The 17,258-nt window shown below is 45.3% G+C and overlaps 2 protein-coding genes across 6 annotated transcripts in view; one reads left to right on the top strand and one right to left on the bottom strand.

The window, feature by feature from the left end:
* The window catches only part of si:dkey-250k15.4 (uncharacterized), an 8,131-nt gene extending 32 nt beyond the window's left edge, over window positions 1–8,099 (bottom strand). Inside the window, exons 1-5 of one of the 5 annotated variants that reach the window (XM_061776891.1) lie at window positions 7,962–8,098; window positions 7,038–7,108; window positions 1,212–2,236; window positions 688–833; window positions 1–587 (exon numbers count right to left, since the gene is read on the bottom strand). The exon at window positions 1–587 is cut by the window's left edge and continues 32 nt beyond it. In XM_061776891.1, coding sequence (XP_061632875.1) covers window positions 84–587; window positions 688–833; window positions 1,212–2,236; window positions 7,038–7,060 — 1,698 coding nt within the window. In that variant the 5' untranslated portion in view covers window positions 7,061–7,108; window positions 7,962–8,098 and the 3' untranslated portion in view covers window positions 1–83. Of the gene's footprint in view, window positions 619–687; window positions 834–1,211; window positions 2,237–7,037; window positions 7,109–7,252; window positions 7,408–7,601; window positions 7,627–7,961 lie in introns of those variants that run through there. The other 4 variants (XM_061776893.1, XM_061776892.1, XM_061776895.1 and 1 more) reach the window with 4 other exon arrangements.
* On the top strand, window positions 7,940–16,659 carry pafah1b3 (platelet-activating factor acetylhydrolase, isoform Ib, gamma subunit). The gene is made up of 5 exons (XM_061776896.1): window positions 7,940–8,072; window positions 12,349–12,438; window positions 12,518–12,634; window positions 12,708–12,830; window positions 15,948–16,659. The coding sequence occupies exons 1-5, from the start codon at window positions 7,992–7,994 to the stop codon at window positions 16,206–16,208; spliced, it is 672 nt and encodes a 223-aa protein (XP_061632880.1). The 5' UTR covers window positions 7,940–7,991; the 3' UTR covers window positions 16,209–16,659.
* Window positions 16,660–17,258: the final 599 nt, after the last annotated feature.

The following is a 17,258-nucleotide window of genomic DNA, read 5'->3' on the forward strand; positions in this document are numbered from 1 at the left end:
AAATACAATGACTTACGATGACTGTTTACAAATAAACAAAAATAAGCACACAAGACAAAAAAAAAAGTGAGTCAGGTGGTTTGTTAGTACAATTTCCTGGAGCCAAAGGGCCAGTGTTTGGGGCTCGACAAGGAGGTGAATGCAGGTGGTGGGCTCTCGAGAACAAAAGATGGTGGGCAACGGTGGCTGTGCAGAGAGGTTAAAGCGTGGGAGGGGAAGGTGAGGGCGAAGGAGGACTGTTGGTTTTCAGTTAAGGTGTCACGCTCCAGGGGGAAGTGCTGCAGTGAATATCGGCCTGTTAGCTCCTGGCGGGGGCTGTGTCGCGCGTAGTTCGCCTGCGACTGACTCGTCCTACGCGCAAAACAGTCCTCAAAGGGATCCATTGCGGCAGGCGTTTTACCAAATCTGTGCGCCAGGGTTTCTGCTCGCCAGGCAGGAGATGGGGCAAACAGATGATGAGTCGCTGCAGAGGAAGGGCTGGAGGAGGAGCCAAAGTCCATGCTGAACTCCGGCGAGGCGCGAGGCCCGAAGATGTCCTCGTAGAAGTCTGCTGAGATGCCCGTGGGACTCATTGGCCAAACGGCAGTCTTCACAGGAGACAAAGTGAGGTGGAGGTGGCTTAAGAGAGTACCCCAAAAAAATTAAAAAAAAAAATAAATAAATAAAAAAAAAGTCTGATGTTCTTACCTGGTCCAAGTGCCGCTGTGGCGGTGGACTGAGATTCCAGAAAATGTGCTTCCTCCCCTTCCCTGTGTTTTCCAAAACGGGAGCATCCTCATTATTGAAATAGAAAGGATCCGCAGGGTGGATTTGAAATGGTGCTGGAAACAAATCTAAAACCAAAACAAAATGTTGCTATTTAATTAAACACCATTATGTCAGTTTTGCTTTTGATGAAGACAAAGGTAACACACAATGATTACATTGTGTTCCAAATGACCGCATTATACAAAATTATTCCCAAATTATATTACAAATAGTTTCCTCAATAGTTCATACAAATGACAGTCGGCATAATTTTCAAGTCATTCACTGTCAGAATATAATTCAAATGTTTTTGAACAAATGTCCCAATGATAGCAGTATTTTTTGCATTAGTGCATATTAAAACCTCTTGCGAGTACTCGCTTAAAAATATGCATCCTAGGTTCATAGAAAACTGTAAATTGTCCATAGGTGTGAATGTATGATTCTGGAGCTTGTGTGCCTACCTGGGATCCAGCGTCGATCCCGGTCTTTCCGTGTGGCCTTTGGCTTGTGGACCACTCTCCTGGGGTGAGGGTGGAGGCCTGTGCCTGAGTGTATGCGGAGGAGGTTCTGCTGTAGGTGCTGGCCGTGCGTCTCCCGCAGGACACGGAACAGCACCTCCCTGCTCTCGGCCACCGGGTCGCGCTTCTTCATTAAAGGAAAGCGCAAGGCGTCGCACAAGCGCTGCGCCACCGCGCCGATGGACTTTGAGGCGATGCCTTCTCTTTGAGCACGAGCGTCGACCTCCCTTTCCACGGCGACGGTCCGACGGAGAATCGGCCTAGGCGGCCGCTGCGGATCCGTGGGTTTCTTCCTCGGGAGCGTGCGCTCCGCAAAAGACGACGGCTTCTCGCGTGGCTCGACTTTCCTGCTCTTCGCTGCCAGAGCCTCGCCTGAGCTTGCGAATGAAGAACAGTCCTGTTCTCTTTGGTCCGGCGTCATCTCTGACGTGTGACTTTTCTTGTCACGTCCATCATGGGCCTCTGCGGCTTGAGCCTCTTCATCGGGACCACTGGCATCACTACTAACAAATGGAGATGTCGCCTTTGCCTTCGTCTCCTTCTTCTCCTTTGCCTTCTTCTCCTTCGCATTCACTTTTCTTCCCTTCTTCCCCAGTAACAGGCGCTCGATGTCGATTGACTTCACCTCATGGTTGAAGAGTCCGCGATGGGCGATGAGACGGGCCGTCGTGATGACGCTGGCTTCCTGCGTGGGCACATGCGTGTCGGAGAGGGGCGGCGGCGTAATGTTTCTCCTCTGGGCGTGATGGCAGCAGCTGTGCAGGTGCCCAATATCCAGGCTGCCCTGATGGTGGCAGGGATGCTGGTACGCTTTGACCGGTTTGCAGGCGTCTTTGCTGTCACCGACACCTCTCGTCTGACTGCGCTCCTTACGAGATCTCAGTCGTTTTATTTTGTGCTTGCTCGTGTCGGCATGGCATTTGCAGGCACCGATGGATTGGCCCTCCGCCACGTGGCTCATCTTGACTCTTGTGGAGAGGGAAAAACATTTTTTAAATCTTTCACACAGAATAAATTTACTTTGGAAAAACTATGCCATATAAAGGCAATTGAAAAGTATCTCCCTATTTTAAAATACAGTGGTGCCTTGAGATACAAGTCACCCAACATAGGAGTTTTTAAAGATACAAGCTGTCTTGAGGCCAATTTTTTTGCTTTAACTTGGGGGCAAAAATTTGAGATACGAGCACTGTATGGCGGTAGTAAACTCAACTCATCTCACTTCACAACAAGCAGCAGTTTGGCAGATAGTGGCAATCCAACCATTTTCCGTACCGCTTATCCTCACTAAGTTCATGGACGTACTGGCGCCGATCTCAGCCGACTTTGGGCGTACCCTGAACTGGTTGTCTGCCAATTGCAAGGCACACATAGCCAAACAACCAGCCGCACTCACAGTCACACCTAGGGACAATTTAGTGTCTTCAATTGACCTACCATGCATGTTTTTAGAATGTGGGAGGAAACTGGAGTACCCAGAGAAAACCCACGCAGGCACGGGGAGAACATGCAAACTCCACACAGGCGGTCCTCAGAACTGTGAGGCAGATGTGCTAACCAGTCAGTACAATTCTTAACAAAGACTCTTCAAGCTATTCATTGTCACTTGAAGTTTACTGTCACACTAAACAAAAAGCAAATTACATGTTTTTGTAATTAACCCCCCCACCCCGGCCCACAGTTTTGCATTAGGATACCCCATTTAGCAACGTGCTAACAATTAATGCAAAACGCCATGTAGACTGGCTAGTGAATAGCATCAATGTGGTGGTGTCATAACTGTTAAGTCAACCACAAAACGACCACTCTGCCAGAACCATGTTTGCACCACTGTCCATGTTTCCACAGAGACATTTCTTGCAGACACACGCACGTCCAACTCCCCAACATGGCTGCCATGTAGGCATGTTGGCTAGCAGAGCTGCTACAGCGCGCTGCCGTATCTAATATTCCTATGTATAGTTGGGACCATTGCTGTAATACACTGCTGTAGACAGAGGATGTCCAAGGTTTGGGATCACTTTAAACTAAAAAAGGACTCAAATAAAACAGTATGCAATTACTGCAAAGCGGAGCTGGCGTATCATAACAAGGTATGTTACAGATAAGAAAATCTTTGAAGATCGGAAAAATCCTTATCTGTGTACCAGGCCATAGTGTCTTAAAGGTCCCATATTTTACCAAACCAACATTTCCTAGTATTTGGGATGTAATATTGTCTGTACGGTGCCACAGTGAGCATGTGAAATATGAATTAAAATCGTCCATGCATTCCTGAGTTCCAGACATTTTTCTGCCAAAAGGCCTAAAATCATCCATCCATCCATTTTCTGGACCGCTTATCCTCCCTAGGGTCGTTGCAAACATTCGTCTTTAACGCTATTATCTTGGCCTCCATGCATGCAGACCCCTCCTTGAACTGTCACCTGATCGTGGTGGAGGGGTTTGTGTGTCCCAATGATCCTAGGAGCTAAGTTGTCTGGGGATCTATGCCCCTGGCAAGGTCACCCATGACAAACAAAGCACGGCTCAAAGACTACTTATGATGATGACAAACGATGGACTTGGTTTTCCCTTGCCCGTAGGAGGGTCACCGGGGCCCCCCACTGGAGCCAGGCCTGGTGGTGGGGCTTGAAGGCGAGCGCCTGGTGGCCGGGCCTGCACCAATGGGGCCCGGCCGGGCACAGCCCAAAAGGGTAACATGGGTCCCCCCCTTCCCATGGGCTCACCACCTGTGGGAGGGGCCATTGGGGTCGGGTGCAGTGTGAGCTGGGCGGTGGCCTAAGGCGGGGACCTTGGCGATCCGATCCCCGGCTACAGAAGCTGGCTCTAGGGACGTGGAATGTCACCTCTCTGGCAGGGAAGGAGCCTGAGCTGGTGTGTGAGGTCGAGAAGTTCCGACTAGATATAGTCGTACTCGCCTCCACGCACAGCTCGGGCTCTGGTACCAGTCCTCTCGAGAGGGGTTGGACTCTCTTCCACTCTGGAGTTGCCCACGGTGAGAGGTGCCGAGCAGGTGTGGGTATACTTATTGCCCCCCAGCTCGGGGCCTGTACGTTGGGGTTCACCCCGGTGGATGAGAGGGTAGCCTCCCTCAGCCTTCAGTTGGGGGGAACGGGTCCTGACTGTTGTTTGTGCCTATGCACCAAAGAGCAGTTCAGAGTACCCACCCTTTTTGGAGTCCTTGGAGGGGGTGCTGGAGAGCGCTCCTGCTGGGGACTCCATCGTTCTGCTGGGTGACTTCAATGCTCACGTGGGCAATGACAGTGAGACCTGGAAGGGCGTGATTGGGAGGAACGCCCCCCCCCGATCAGAACCCGAGCAGTGTTCTGTTATTGGACTTCTGTGCTCATCACGGATTGTCCATAACGAACACAATGTTCAAGCATAAGGGTGTCCACACGTGTACTTGGCACCAGGACACCCCAGGTCGCAGTTCGATGATCGACTTTGTGTTTGTGTCATCGGACTTGCGGCCACATGTCTTGGACACTCGGGTGAAGAGAGGGGCGGAGCTGTCAACTGATCACCACCTGGTGGTGAGTTGGCTCCGATGGTGGGGGAAGATGCCGGTCCGACGTGGCAGGCCCAAACGTATTGTGAGGGTCTGCTGGCCTCGACTCGGGATGTTGTGATTCGGGAGATTACTTCGAAGCCCTCCTCAATTCCACCGACACCCCTTCCCATGAGGAAGCAGAGTGTGGGTTCTCTGAAGCGGGCTCTCCTATCTCTGGGTTTGAGGTCACCACTCTGGATTGGCAGACTGGGGTGGTGGTCCCCCTTTTTAAGAAGGGGGACCGGAGGGTGTGTTCCAACTACAGGGGGATCACAGTCCTCCCTCCCTGGTAAGGTCTATTCAGGGGTGCTGGAGAGGAGGGCCCGTCGGGAAGTCGAATCTCAGATTCAGGAGGAGCAGTGTGGTTTTCGTCCTGCCCGTGGAACAGTGGACCAGCTCTACACCCTCGGCAGGGTCCTCGAGGGTGCATGGGAGTTCGCCCAACCAGTCTACATGCGTTTTGTGGACTTGGAGAAGGCGTTCGACCGTGTCCCTCAGGGAGTCCTGTGGAGGATGCTTCGGGAGTATGGGGTACCAAACCCCCGATACGGGCTGTTCGGTCCCTGTACGACCGGACTCAGAGTTTGGTCCGCATATCCGGCAGTAAGTCGGACTCATTCCCGGTGAGGGTTGGACTCCGCCAAGGCTGCCCTTTGTCACCGATTCTCTTCATAACTTTTATGGACAGAATTTCAAGGCGCAGCCGAGGCGTAGAGGGGGTCCGGTTTGGTGGCCTCAGTATTGCATCTCTGCTTTTTGCAGATGATGTGGTTCTGTTGGCTTCACCAAGCCGTGACCTCCAACTCTCACTGGAGCAGTTCGCAGCTGAGTGTGAAGTGGCTGGGATGAGAATCAGCACCTCCAAATCTGAGACCATGGTCCTCAGTCAGAAAAGGGTGGCAGGGCCTGTCCAGGTCGGGGATGAGATCCTGCCTCAAGTGGAGGAGTTCAAGTATCTTGGAGTCCTGTTCACGAGTGAGGGAAGAATGGAACGGGAGATTGACAGGCGGATCGGTGCAGCGTCTGCAGTGATGTGGACTTTGTATCGGTCCGTTGTGGTAAAGAAGGACCTAAGCCGAAAGGCGAAGCTCTCAATTTACCGGTCGATCTACGTTCCTACCCTCACCTATGGTCACGAGCTGTGGGTCGTGCCGAAAGAACGAGATCCCGGATACAAGTGGCCGAAATGAGTTTCCTCCGCAGGGTGTCCGGGCTCTCCCTTAGAGATAGGGTGAGAAGCTCGGTCATCCGGGAGTATCTCAGAGTAGAGTCGCTGCTCCGCCACATCGAGAGGAGCCAGATGAGGTGGCTGGGGCATCTGAGTCGGATGCCTCCCGGACGCCTCCCTGGCCGTCCCACCGGGAGGAGACCCCGGGAACGACCCAGGACACGCTGGAGAGACTCAGTCCTTCGGCTGGCCTGGGAACGCCTCGGGATCCCCCCGGAAGAGCTGGATGACGTGGCTGGGGAGCGGGAAGTCTGGGCATCCCTGCTAAAGCTACTGCCCCCGCGACCCGACCCGGATAAGCGGTAGAAAATGGATGGATGGATGGGCTATTAATTGAATTATATGAAAATAACCCATACCCATTTTTTTTTAGATGAGCACGATAAATATAAAACTTTTAGTGATGAGAAAAGTTGTTCAGTTTCTCTGTGTTGTTTTGTGACGCGTTTCCGCCTCTGGGTGCAAAAATCTTTACCCAAAGACTTATTAAAAGGTGTACAAGGGCAGTAGCTCCTCTTCAATACAAGAGATAAGGGCATACTGGGGTGTAGCTATCTTGGCCTCCATGCATGCAGAACCTCTACATTCAGTGGCATGTGAACTTCCAGTTGGGAGGTAAACTCATGGTGACAACAATGGGAATGACAGAGTCAAGCTAATCAAAGTTCATTCTCTATCTGTTGGACACTTATTTTCAATAAAAAATGTAAAAAGAAAAATCATAACAAAAAATATTTTACTTCATGGTCTGCGTTTTTGGTGGTTTGCATTGGTCTAACATTGCACTCATTGCCTACTGATGAGTTTCCGAATATTTTGCTTGTTTAGCTACAGGACAAGGCCAAACTATTAGGAACCGCTCTCATTAAGACGTCGTACTACCCCAATGCAAACCACAACGATAAAAGCCCCAAAAAACTGAACACTGAATTCTTGTGTTATGTCGTGGCCGTGGAGCAGATTTTCGATCAAATAACCTTCTTACTTGCAGAGTGACAAGGTCGCCATCTATCGGAGGTCAGCAGAGCCAAAACAGAAGACGGACCGTCACAGCGCCTGCAAATCAGTCCACATTTTTCATATATCTAACAACCCCTCAAAAAAATGTACGGGTGATCATAAACAGTACAATGATCAAGCTCCTTCGTGAGCCGTTATGGAGGTGGTGCCTAACAGGTGCAATTTTAACACAAGGCGCACCTGAGTGACGTTACAGCAGTCCGTCCAAGTTAACCACTACCAACTTTGAGCCGTGTGTGACCGAACTAACAGCGAATCCGTCGCATAAACTTTAAAGAAATAAGATTATTTAAATTAACTGCCGAGAGTTTGACCGACATCGGTCCAGACACACCGCTCCACATGCGCCAGGCAAGCGCAACTATGACGTTGTGAAGCGGTGGGACCGGTCCACAGACACACGCCTGTAGGGGAGGCTCACAACCCCGTCTATCTTTTTCTTCTATTTCCGAATTTAAACGAGATGAAGCCCGGTAGTTACACAATATTAATTATTTTTAAATTTTTTAAAATTATGGTTGTAAAATACCACAAATATAACGGGATGTTACCCCCGACGGGGAGCAGTGGTGGTACGTGCCGTCGGCGTGAAAGCTCACTTCCTGAAACGGATTTTAGGAGACGATGATGGGATTTTGTACTATTTAATTGTCTATATTCAACGTGTATGTAAGTTTATTACAACATACAACCGGGCGACAATTATTTTAATGAATTGTGTTTGAACGAGTTTGCCAAAAAACTAACAAAACAAAAAAACATGCGAGCTAGCCGCTAGTGCTAATTCTTAACCATCCTAAGCTAGCGCCCAACTAGCCTTGTTAGCTCTTGCGTTACGTGTTTGTTTGGTTTGTGTCGTTGAAACAGAAAAAGCCGAAGTCATACGTGCCTGCTTTAAAAAGCTGATCCAGGCCGAGTCATGAGTGCCGACGAGCGGAACCCAGCCGCCACACCCACCGCCTGTGAGGACACCCAGGGAGACGGACGATGGATGTCGATGGTGTGTAGATGTTGGGTGTCGGTGGCATAACGTCATTTTTATGTGGGCTGTGCCCCAGTGACGACCATAGCAATCAGACGGGCACTTAACATCATAGTTTATGTAGTTGGGTACAAAATTAGGTAAACCTGCAAACCCCTCCTAACAGTTTTTGATCACGTAATCAGTGTTGTTTGTCCGCCACATGGCGGTCCGTGATGTGACGCGGAACCTGGAGCGACTGGTTTTTCTAGTACAGTGTTACTCCATAATGAAGGACCGACACCTGTCTCGAATAGCCGAATTCCACGAGTGATTGAAGGCTCCCTAAAAATGTTAATTTCCTATAGATGCCACAAGAGGGAGGCAAAGCACTACTTTTGTTTAAATAAAAAACCTCAATTCACTTTTACATATTTCCTTGGCACCAAAATACCACAAAATGGCAGCAAAGACCACTTTTGTCGAAATGATGCCCCTCAACTCAGTTCAGCATTGTTCCTTGGCACCAAGGAGGCGGCAAAGTAGTACTTATTTATTTTACGTTTGGTGTTAAACAAGATTTAAATGATTAATCAATGATCAAACGATGGATAGTAACCTATTAAGAGTGGTATTGATGACACAAGTCTCTGTTTACTTGGTATCTTATCGGTAAGAAACTTGTCTTTTTTGGTATAAATTTTAACCGCTGTATAAAAACACTAAATAAAACCAAAATACTCATGTTTTGAAGACAACTGATTTACACAGAAAAGGAGAGGGTAGTGTTTCCCACAGGACCGGAATCTATTTGTGGTGGTGGGCATCCACCGGCTGGCCAGGGGTTTTGGGGTGGGGTGGGTGCAGGGATAAAGTTAACTTAACACTTACCGAATATCTTATAATACATTAATATGCTTAAATAAATAAATTAAATAAATACAAATAAATTAAAAACTTGCATGGCTCTCCACTAACTTTCCACTGCTAGCACTGGACCATGCATGAGGTGTCTAGTGTAACGTAATTGGTGTACCATAGATTTGTATCTAATAAAGTTTGACAGCGATTTGAGTTATATCTGCAAAATGTTTTACTGTGAATATGAAGTTTGTCTGCAACAAGCAGTGGCTGACTGAACAGGTCATTTCTTTTATATACGGTGGGTACGGAAAGTATTCAGACCCCCTTAAATTTTTCACTCTTTGTTCTATTGCAGCCATTTGCTAAAATCATTTAAGTTCATTTTTTCCCCTCAATAATGTACACACAGCACCCCATATTGACAGAAAAAAAACGTAATTGTTGAAATGTTGGCAGATTTATTAAAAAAGAAAAACTGAAATATCACACAGCCATAAGTATTCAGACCCTTTGCTCAGTATTTAGTAAAAGCACCCTTTTGAGCTAAAACAGCCATTAGTCTTTTTGGGAATGATGCAACGTGTTTTTCACGCTTGGATTTGGGGATCCTTTGGCGTTTCTCCGTGCAGATCCTCTCCAGTTCTGTCAGGTTGGATGGTGAACGTTGGTGGACAGCCATTTTCAAGTCTCTCCAGAGATGCTCAATTGGGTTTAAGTCAGGGCTCTGGCTGGGCCATTCAAGAACAGTCAGAGAGTTGTTCTGAAGCCACTCCTTTGATATTTTAGCTGTGTGCTTAGGGTCATTGTCTTGTTGGAAGGAAAACCTTTGGCCCAGCCTGAGGGCCTGAGCACTCTGGAGAAGGTTTTTGTCCAGGATATCCCTGCACTTGGCCGCGTTCATCTTTCCTTCGATTGCAACCAGACATCCCGTCCCTGCAGCTGAAAAACACCCTCACAGCATGATGCTGCCACCACCATGCTTCACTTTTGAGACTGTATTGGACCGGTGATGAGCAGTGCCTGGTTTTCTCCACACATACCACTTAGAATTAAGGCCAAAAAGTTCTATCTTTGTCTCATCAGACCAGAGAATCTTATTTCTCACCATCTTGGATTCCTCCAGGTGTTTTTTTTTTTTTTAATAGCAAACTCCATGTGGACTTTCATGTGTCTTGCACTGAGGAGAGGCTTCTGTCGGGCCACTCTGCCATAAAGCCCTCACTGATGGAGGGCTGCAGTGATGGTTGACTTTCTTCCATCTCCCGACTGCATCTCTGGAGCTCAGCCACAGTGATCTTTGGGTTCTTCTTTACCTCTCTCACCAAGGCTCATCTCCCCCAATTGCCCAGTTTGGCCGGACGGCCAGCTATAGGAAGGGTTCTGGTCATCCCAAACGTCTTCCATTTAAGGATTATGGAGGCCACTGTGCTCTTAGGAAGCTTAAGTGCAGCAGAAATTCTGTCTCTGAGCTCTTCAGTCAGTTCCTTTGACCTCATGATTCTCATTTGCTTTGACATCTGCTGTGAGCTGAAAGGTCTTATATAGACAGGTGTGTGGCTTTCCTAATCAAGTCCAATCAAACACAGCTGGACCCCAATGAAGGTGTACAACCATCTCAAGGATGATCAGAAGAAATGGACAGCACCTGAGTGAAATATGAGTGTCACAGCAAAGGTGTCTGAATACTTATGGCTGTGTGATATTTCAGTTTTCTTTTTTAATAAAGCTGCAAAAAATTCAACAATTCCATTTTTTTCTGTCAACATGGGGTGCCGTGTGTACATGAATAAGGAAAAAAATGAATTTCAATGATTTTAGCAAATGGCTGCAATATAACAAAGTGAAAAATTTAAGGGGGTCTGAATACTTTCTGTACCCACTGTAAATTTAAAAGACATAACTGAAACACCTGCATGTTCAGATAAAAGCATAAAAGGCATGCAATGTGTTTACATCTATTCAGTTTTTTTTTTTTTTTTACTTTTCATAAATGCTGTACTTATCGTAACTGTAGCATAATTTAAATGTATCGGCATTAGGTATTGATGGGATGATGATACCTCAAGGAGTGTATTGACACACGACACAAACGGTGTCGGCTGTGTTGGTCACTCAATAGTGACCCCTGCAGTAGTTATAAAATCATTGCTGGTAAACAAAATGAAAATAAGATGGAAAAACTTATATGCTGCAAACCCAACATCAGCCTGTGAAATATTTAATCGGTAGTCCTTTACTTAACATATGATCTCATCATCGTATAATTTTATTTACTCCATTTGTTTGCTGAGTGCTTTTTGAGAAGAGTTTAAAATTTGCTTAAAACCTTGTTTGTGTAAATGCTAAAATGTGAAAGAATAAAACACATCTATGCCAACATTGAGGCTGCTAACAAGTTAAACGATAGGTTGCACTTATGCACTGATGATTTTTAGTGTTCAAACCAACGTAAGCGCTGATGACAGGAAAAAAAAAGCTTAACATTGAGCTAAAACTTCACCAAAGGTCAAACTAGCAACTTTACATCACTATGAATTGGGACAAAATTCACATAAACGTTGCCTCACGGTTTCACAAACACTAACCTTGTACCTCACCGGTGGGTAGGTAAAGGAATAAACATTTTAGAGCATTTGGTTCCATCCAACTTTCGTTTTCAAAATTCACCGGTGTCGTGTGAAGTTACTTCTTGTGCCAAAAAGCTGAGTTCTGGTGCGTACCCTTCAAAATAAAAGGCTGTAAGCTGAAAATAGGAAGCCAAGTTAAAACCTGCACATATAAACAAACCATTTGATGTGATACAACAGTCGCAAATAACTATAACAATGCGATGTATAACTTTTAACTGAAACATTAATGAATAAATATTAAGTCAATTGGGTTAGTTCCACACACATTGCCTTTTAGTTCATAGGGTTGATATTGATACTGGTTATAAAGAACCCTACACATCACATACCCATGTCTCCATGAAGCACAGGGCAGCGGAAGGTCCAAAGTCTTTACTGGTCTTTGTGAGAAGATGAAGCGCGTCCATTTTGTTGGGTAGAGAACATAGATTTTTTAATTTTCTTGAAACCAAGGTTGAAAGCAGAATTGGTAAAGGCGAATTAATCCAGAGAGACAGATTTTTTTTTTTTTTTTTTTTTAAGGATGGCACGTTGAAATCTCATACATTGATTCATGCTGAAACTGTGTCCGCCATTATAAAGTTGATGCAATAAAAACATGAAAAAAACAAATATTGAAGCCCTAATTTTTCAACGATTACAGAGTAATGATTATGTTGTGCAATTGAGCAGTATTTTTATCCTATTAAATAATATACTGCAATAACTAAAATAATAAGTTCTATTTCCTATTCTACGGTTATCCTCACTCTTTTGTTAAAATAAGCAAAGAGCCTCCATGATGCCCTTTCCTGTATTATACTTCTTCTGCCTTTATGCAGCACAACCGCTTCCTGTCCGACAGTAAAGACAAAGAACCTGACGTCCTCTTCGTTGGTGACTTTCTGGTGCAGCTTATGCATCAGTTCGGTGTAAGAAAAGCTCCTTTATTTCCCAGATTTCTAAATATACACTTGTGTATAAGTTAAATTTGTTTGGCTTTTGTCACAGGTGTGGCGGCAGCTCTTCTCTCCACTCCACGCCCTCAATTTCGGGGTGGGTAGCGACGCCACGCAGCACGTTCTCTGGAGACTGACAAATGGCGAACTGGACCACATCAGCCCAAAGGTATTCCGTACAGTTCACCCATTTTTAGTACAAGGACACCGCAACATCATCATCTTGCTTTTTCTCCCTCCAGATCGTCGTGCTGTGGGTCGGGACCCAAAATCGTGGACATACCGCTGAGCAGATCTGTGGAGGCATCATGGAAATCGTCCAAGTTGTCAAGAACAAGCTGCCGCACGCTCACACGCTCGTACTTGTAAGTGCCATCGTCCTAACAGGATCAGGATTGTGTCCTTGTGTTGGTAGTGGTGTAGAACCACGCTGTGTCATAACTGAGATCTGTTCCTAATATTTTGGAACAGCACTGTAGTTTCATATCATATGAACCACAATAATAAACATGATTTTTGTTTTTTTCAAGTGATGCATTGAAGTTTCGGCCGAAAATAGCCTAAAAGTCAATTTTCGGTTTTGGGCCGAAATACTTTTTTTTCGCACAAATAGGTTATTTCGGTAGCTTTGTCACATGTTGAACACACAGATGGCCGGCACACGTGAGTTTATACACCTCAAAGTAAATAATCATTTACTATTAACAAACAATGCCCGAGAGAGCATTGCTGAATATCTAAATTAATTGACCGGGAGGCCACTTTATTACACACACACGCCACCCACGGTTTGATAGTAATAGTGCCATCCATCAACCATGAATGTGAAATAAGCATAAAGGTTAAACAACGCATACATTCAACAAACGACTGGTAAAATTAAACACATTAATAAAAAAGATGAACATCTTTTTTATGAATGATTTTTACTTTTTTACTGTAATAATTCAAATTTGCATGTTGGGATGAATTATGGGAACCGCGTGGCTTTTCCCTCAACACGCTAGCGGCTACTATCCCAAACGGAGAGTCCCTATTGTCACCCAAACTCGCTGCTTTCCACTGTTCATGGGTGGAATACTTGTTGCATGCTATTTTGAGGCAGCCACCCCAGCTACCTACGAGCTATAGCTAACGCGGCTAAATACGATGTTGAGCCACGGAGGTGAACGTGCGCCTCGCGTCCGTTGTCAGCACAGCATAAGTCACTAATCATCGCCTCAGTGACAGCGGATAAACTACACTTTCAGACAAGTATCGTAATAACGAAGGACAGGCGGACGATAAGACGAGAAAGACAGGAACACCATGCTAATCGCTAAGCTATCACATGAAGTTGCAAAACACCAAATTAAGTGATTATGTGGGACAGTACACTTGTCACATTGGTCTGGCTGGAATCGCATTGTAGCGGAGAGTAGCCAACTTTGAAGAGCAAAATACCCGGCAAATTAGTATGTGTCTATAGAAGAAAATACTAGGGGTGTCCCGATCCGATCTTTGAGATCGGAAATCGGTTCAATGTCAGCAAAAAGTGTCAGATCGGACTGGATCTAAAATCTCAGATTTTACCACTTTTATAGAAGCAGTCTATTCCGTGCTCCGCTCCAGCACTTTTATCCAGCAGTGCCCTGACTGTAATGCAGAGTCCACGTGCTAAGGTGATAACATAGTAGCAAGGAGTGAGAGTGAATATTGCTTGCTTAAAGTCTTTTATTGACACTCCAGTTTACGTTCACTGTAAAACTGAACTCACATAAAATAATTACAGCTATTGAAAGATCAAATACATCACAGCTTTTGTTTCTTTCTTCGTTTTTGTTCACAAAGATCTCTAGGTCAAAGCAATGAATGACAAACACCATTGACGAGCTAATGAAAATTAGCATTGAACTCGTGGCACATATCTCTCAAAATAATGAATATTGGTACCCAAATGTTGGATAAACACATTCAAACAGGCAATATAACAATACTCTCGCAGATATTCTTCAAACGCTGTGAAAGTCCGGATGGTTCTTTTCCTCTTTGGCCCGGAGGACACGACGGCCACAATTTCCAAAAACAATTTGAAATTTGGACTCATCGGACCACAGAACACTTTTCCACTTTGCATCAGTCCATCTTAGATGAGCTCTGGCCCAGAGAAGCCTGCGGCGTTTCTGGGTGTTGTTGATAAATGGCTTTTGCTTTGCATAGTAGAGTTTCAAGTTGCACTTACAGATGTAGTGCCAAACTGCATTTACTGACATTGGTTTTTCTGAAGTGTTCCTGAGCCCATGTGGTAATATCCTTTACACATTAATGTTGGTTTTTGATGCAGTGCCGCCTGAGGGATCGAAGGTCACGGGCATTTAATGTTGGTTTTCGGCTTTGACGCTTACATGCAGTGATTTCTCCAGATTCTCTGAACCGTTCGATGATGATATGGACTGTAGATGATGAAATCCCTAAATTCCTTACAATTGTACGTTGAGGAACATTGTCCTTAAACTGTTCAACTCTTTTCTCACGCACTTGTTCACAAAGAGGTGAAACTCGCCCCATCTTTGCTTGTGAATGACTGAGTTTTCAGGGGAAACTGAATGACTGAATTCAGGGAAGCTCCTTTTATACGCAGTCATGGCACCCATCTGTTCACCTGTGGGATGTTCATCAAACAGGTGTTTGATGAGCATTCCTCAACTTTCTCAGTGTTTTTTGCCACCTGGCCCAGCTTTTTTGGAACGTGTTGCAACCATAAAATTCAAAGTTAATGATTATTTGCTAAAAACAATAAAGTTTATCAGTTTAAACATTAAATATCTTGTCTTTGTTGTGTATTCAATTAAATATAGGTTGAACATGATTTGCAAATTGTATTGTTTTTATTTGTTTAACACAACGTCCCAACTTCATTGGAATTGTATACAATATACTGTATACATAGTATCAAATGCCTATACAGGCTCGCTATCCATGCGTATATCCAATCGCTTAATGTGCGGCGGTGTGTCGGCAGCTCTCATTTTTATGCGATGGTCCGGTCCCATCTGGTTCGACTGCATCGTGTAGTGTGCAACAGTCCTAAGAAGCACACTTTTTAATATAATATTGGCTTTGGCGATACCGACCTCTGTTTTTCTTGGTTTCGTATTAGTAAAAACACTTTTTTTAAAATATCATTATTGGCATTGTACGCTGGCTTCTCTTTTACTGATTATTGTATATTTTATTTGGTATCATATCTATGAGCGTAATACATTATTAGGTTTTGATATTGGTTTCGGTGTTACTAGCCTCTGTTTTACTTGGTTTTGTATTGGTAGAATACAATTGATATAGCTATTGACGATACCAGCCTGTGTGTTACTTGGGATCACACAGGCTGACATCAGAGATACTGGAATCAGTTTTATTTAATATCACAACAGTTTCTTTGAGATGCTTCAGAGTGTGCAGCTATTTTAACATTAACATCCATACCTCTCTCTTCGATGCAGGGACTCCTACCGCGAGGTAAATCCCCAAACCCTCTGCGGGAACGCAATGCCGAGGTCAACCGGTTGGTGCGGGAAGCCGTCACTTGCCTACCTCATGCCTCTTTCCTGAATGTGGACCCGGGCTTTGTGCACTCCAACGGCAGCATCTCCCACCAGGACATGTATGACTACCTTCACCTGACCCCGCAGGCCTACCAGGCGGTGTGCGAGCCGCTGCATGCTCACCTCAAGTCCATGCTAGACAGGTCTGCTGAGAACTGAACACACAGACAAACATGACTCTCACCGGTCCTCCACACTCTGCTAGCTTAGCAGGAATGATGAATAGAATCGACACGACGCGTCCGTGGGCGACGTGGTTGTCAATCACTGTTACAGATAATGGGACCAAAACACTTAAATAAATGTGACACATTAGCAAGAGAGAGAGACTAATGTCCCGCTTCAATACCAATAAAGCTTCCTCTCCTGTTTTCGTCTTGTGCTTAACCTCCCTATATTATCCCATATATGACATCATCATAGTTCCTAAGCACTTTTTGCTTCAGCTATTGTGTTTAAAAGCAACAGAAGAGAGCCTGTTTTGTCAGAAACGTGTTTGTCAAGTCGTATGTCGGGAGGCCCTGCTTGAATTTAGCCCTGAGGACTATTCCACTGCTTCAATTTTTGAGCAGTGTAAGCTGGAAAAATGCATTAAAGACAGATAACAGCATGCTTTGGTGTGTTTTGTGTTATTGGCCTGCCTCTTGGTAACTCGTACACGTGCTTGATGGTGTACTGTGAGACACAGCGAGCTTGATAGCAGTATCATTGTGGGGGAGATGCACTTCCTCAGCAAATTGACACCCACCTTCAGTTACCTCCACTACTCCTGGTGCACTGGCCTGTCTCCTGGTGTCTCCGCCACATTCTTGATGCCATCTTGGATTCTACCTGAGTAACTTCTGAGGACTGTAGACACCTTCCGAAGCTACTGCTAGTGTTGTTGACCTCTACGATCCGCCACCCCATCTCACTATGTATACTGTCCTGTCTCCTTGTATGGAGGGAGGAAAAGGTATGTGAACCCTTTGGAATTGTTTTAATATCTGCATAAATTGGTCACAAAATGTAGTCTGATCTTCATCGAAATCACAACAATAAACAGTCTGCTTAAACTAGTACCACACAAACAATTATCTATTCATATTTGTATTGAAAATGTAAACACTCAAAGAACAGGGACGGGAAAAAGTGAGTTAACTTCTAGGCTACAGATTCTCTAAGACATAATCAGAGTCAGGTGTGAGCCAACCTGGAGTCCAACTAATT

This window comes from Phyllopteryx taeniolatus, chromosome 6, assembly GCF_024500385.1.
Source record: "Phyllopteryx taeniolatus isolate TA_2022b chromosome 6, UOR_Ptae_1.2, whole genome shotgun sequence".
NCBI classification, from domain to species: domain Eukaryota; kingdom Metazoa; phylum Chordata; class Actinopteri; order Syngnathiformes; family Syngnathidae; genus Phyllopteryx; species Phyllopteryx taeniolatus.

Bases quoted from the DNA above. Each gene is read 5' to 3' on its own strand.
- pafah1b3 (XM_061776896.1), top strand. From the start codon at position 7,992: ATGAGTGCCGACGAGCGGAACCCAGCCGCCACACCCACCGCCTGTGAG. The intron at 12,439-12,517 runs GTAAGAAAAGCT...CTTTTGTCACAG, and splicing joins AGCTTATGCATCAGTTCGGT to GTGTGGCGGCAGCTCTTCTC. The intron at 12,831-15,947 runs GTAAGTGCCATC...TCTTCGATGCAG, and splicing joins ACGCTCACACGCTCGTACTT to GGACTCCTACCGCGAGGTAA.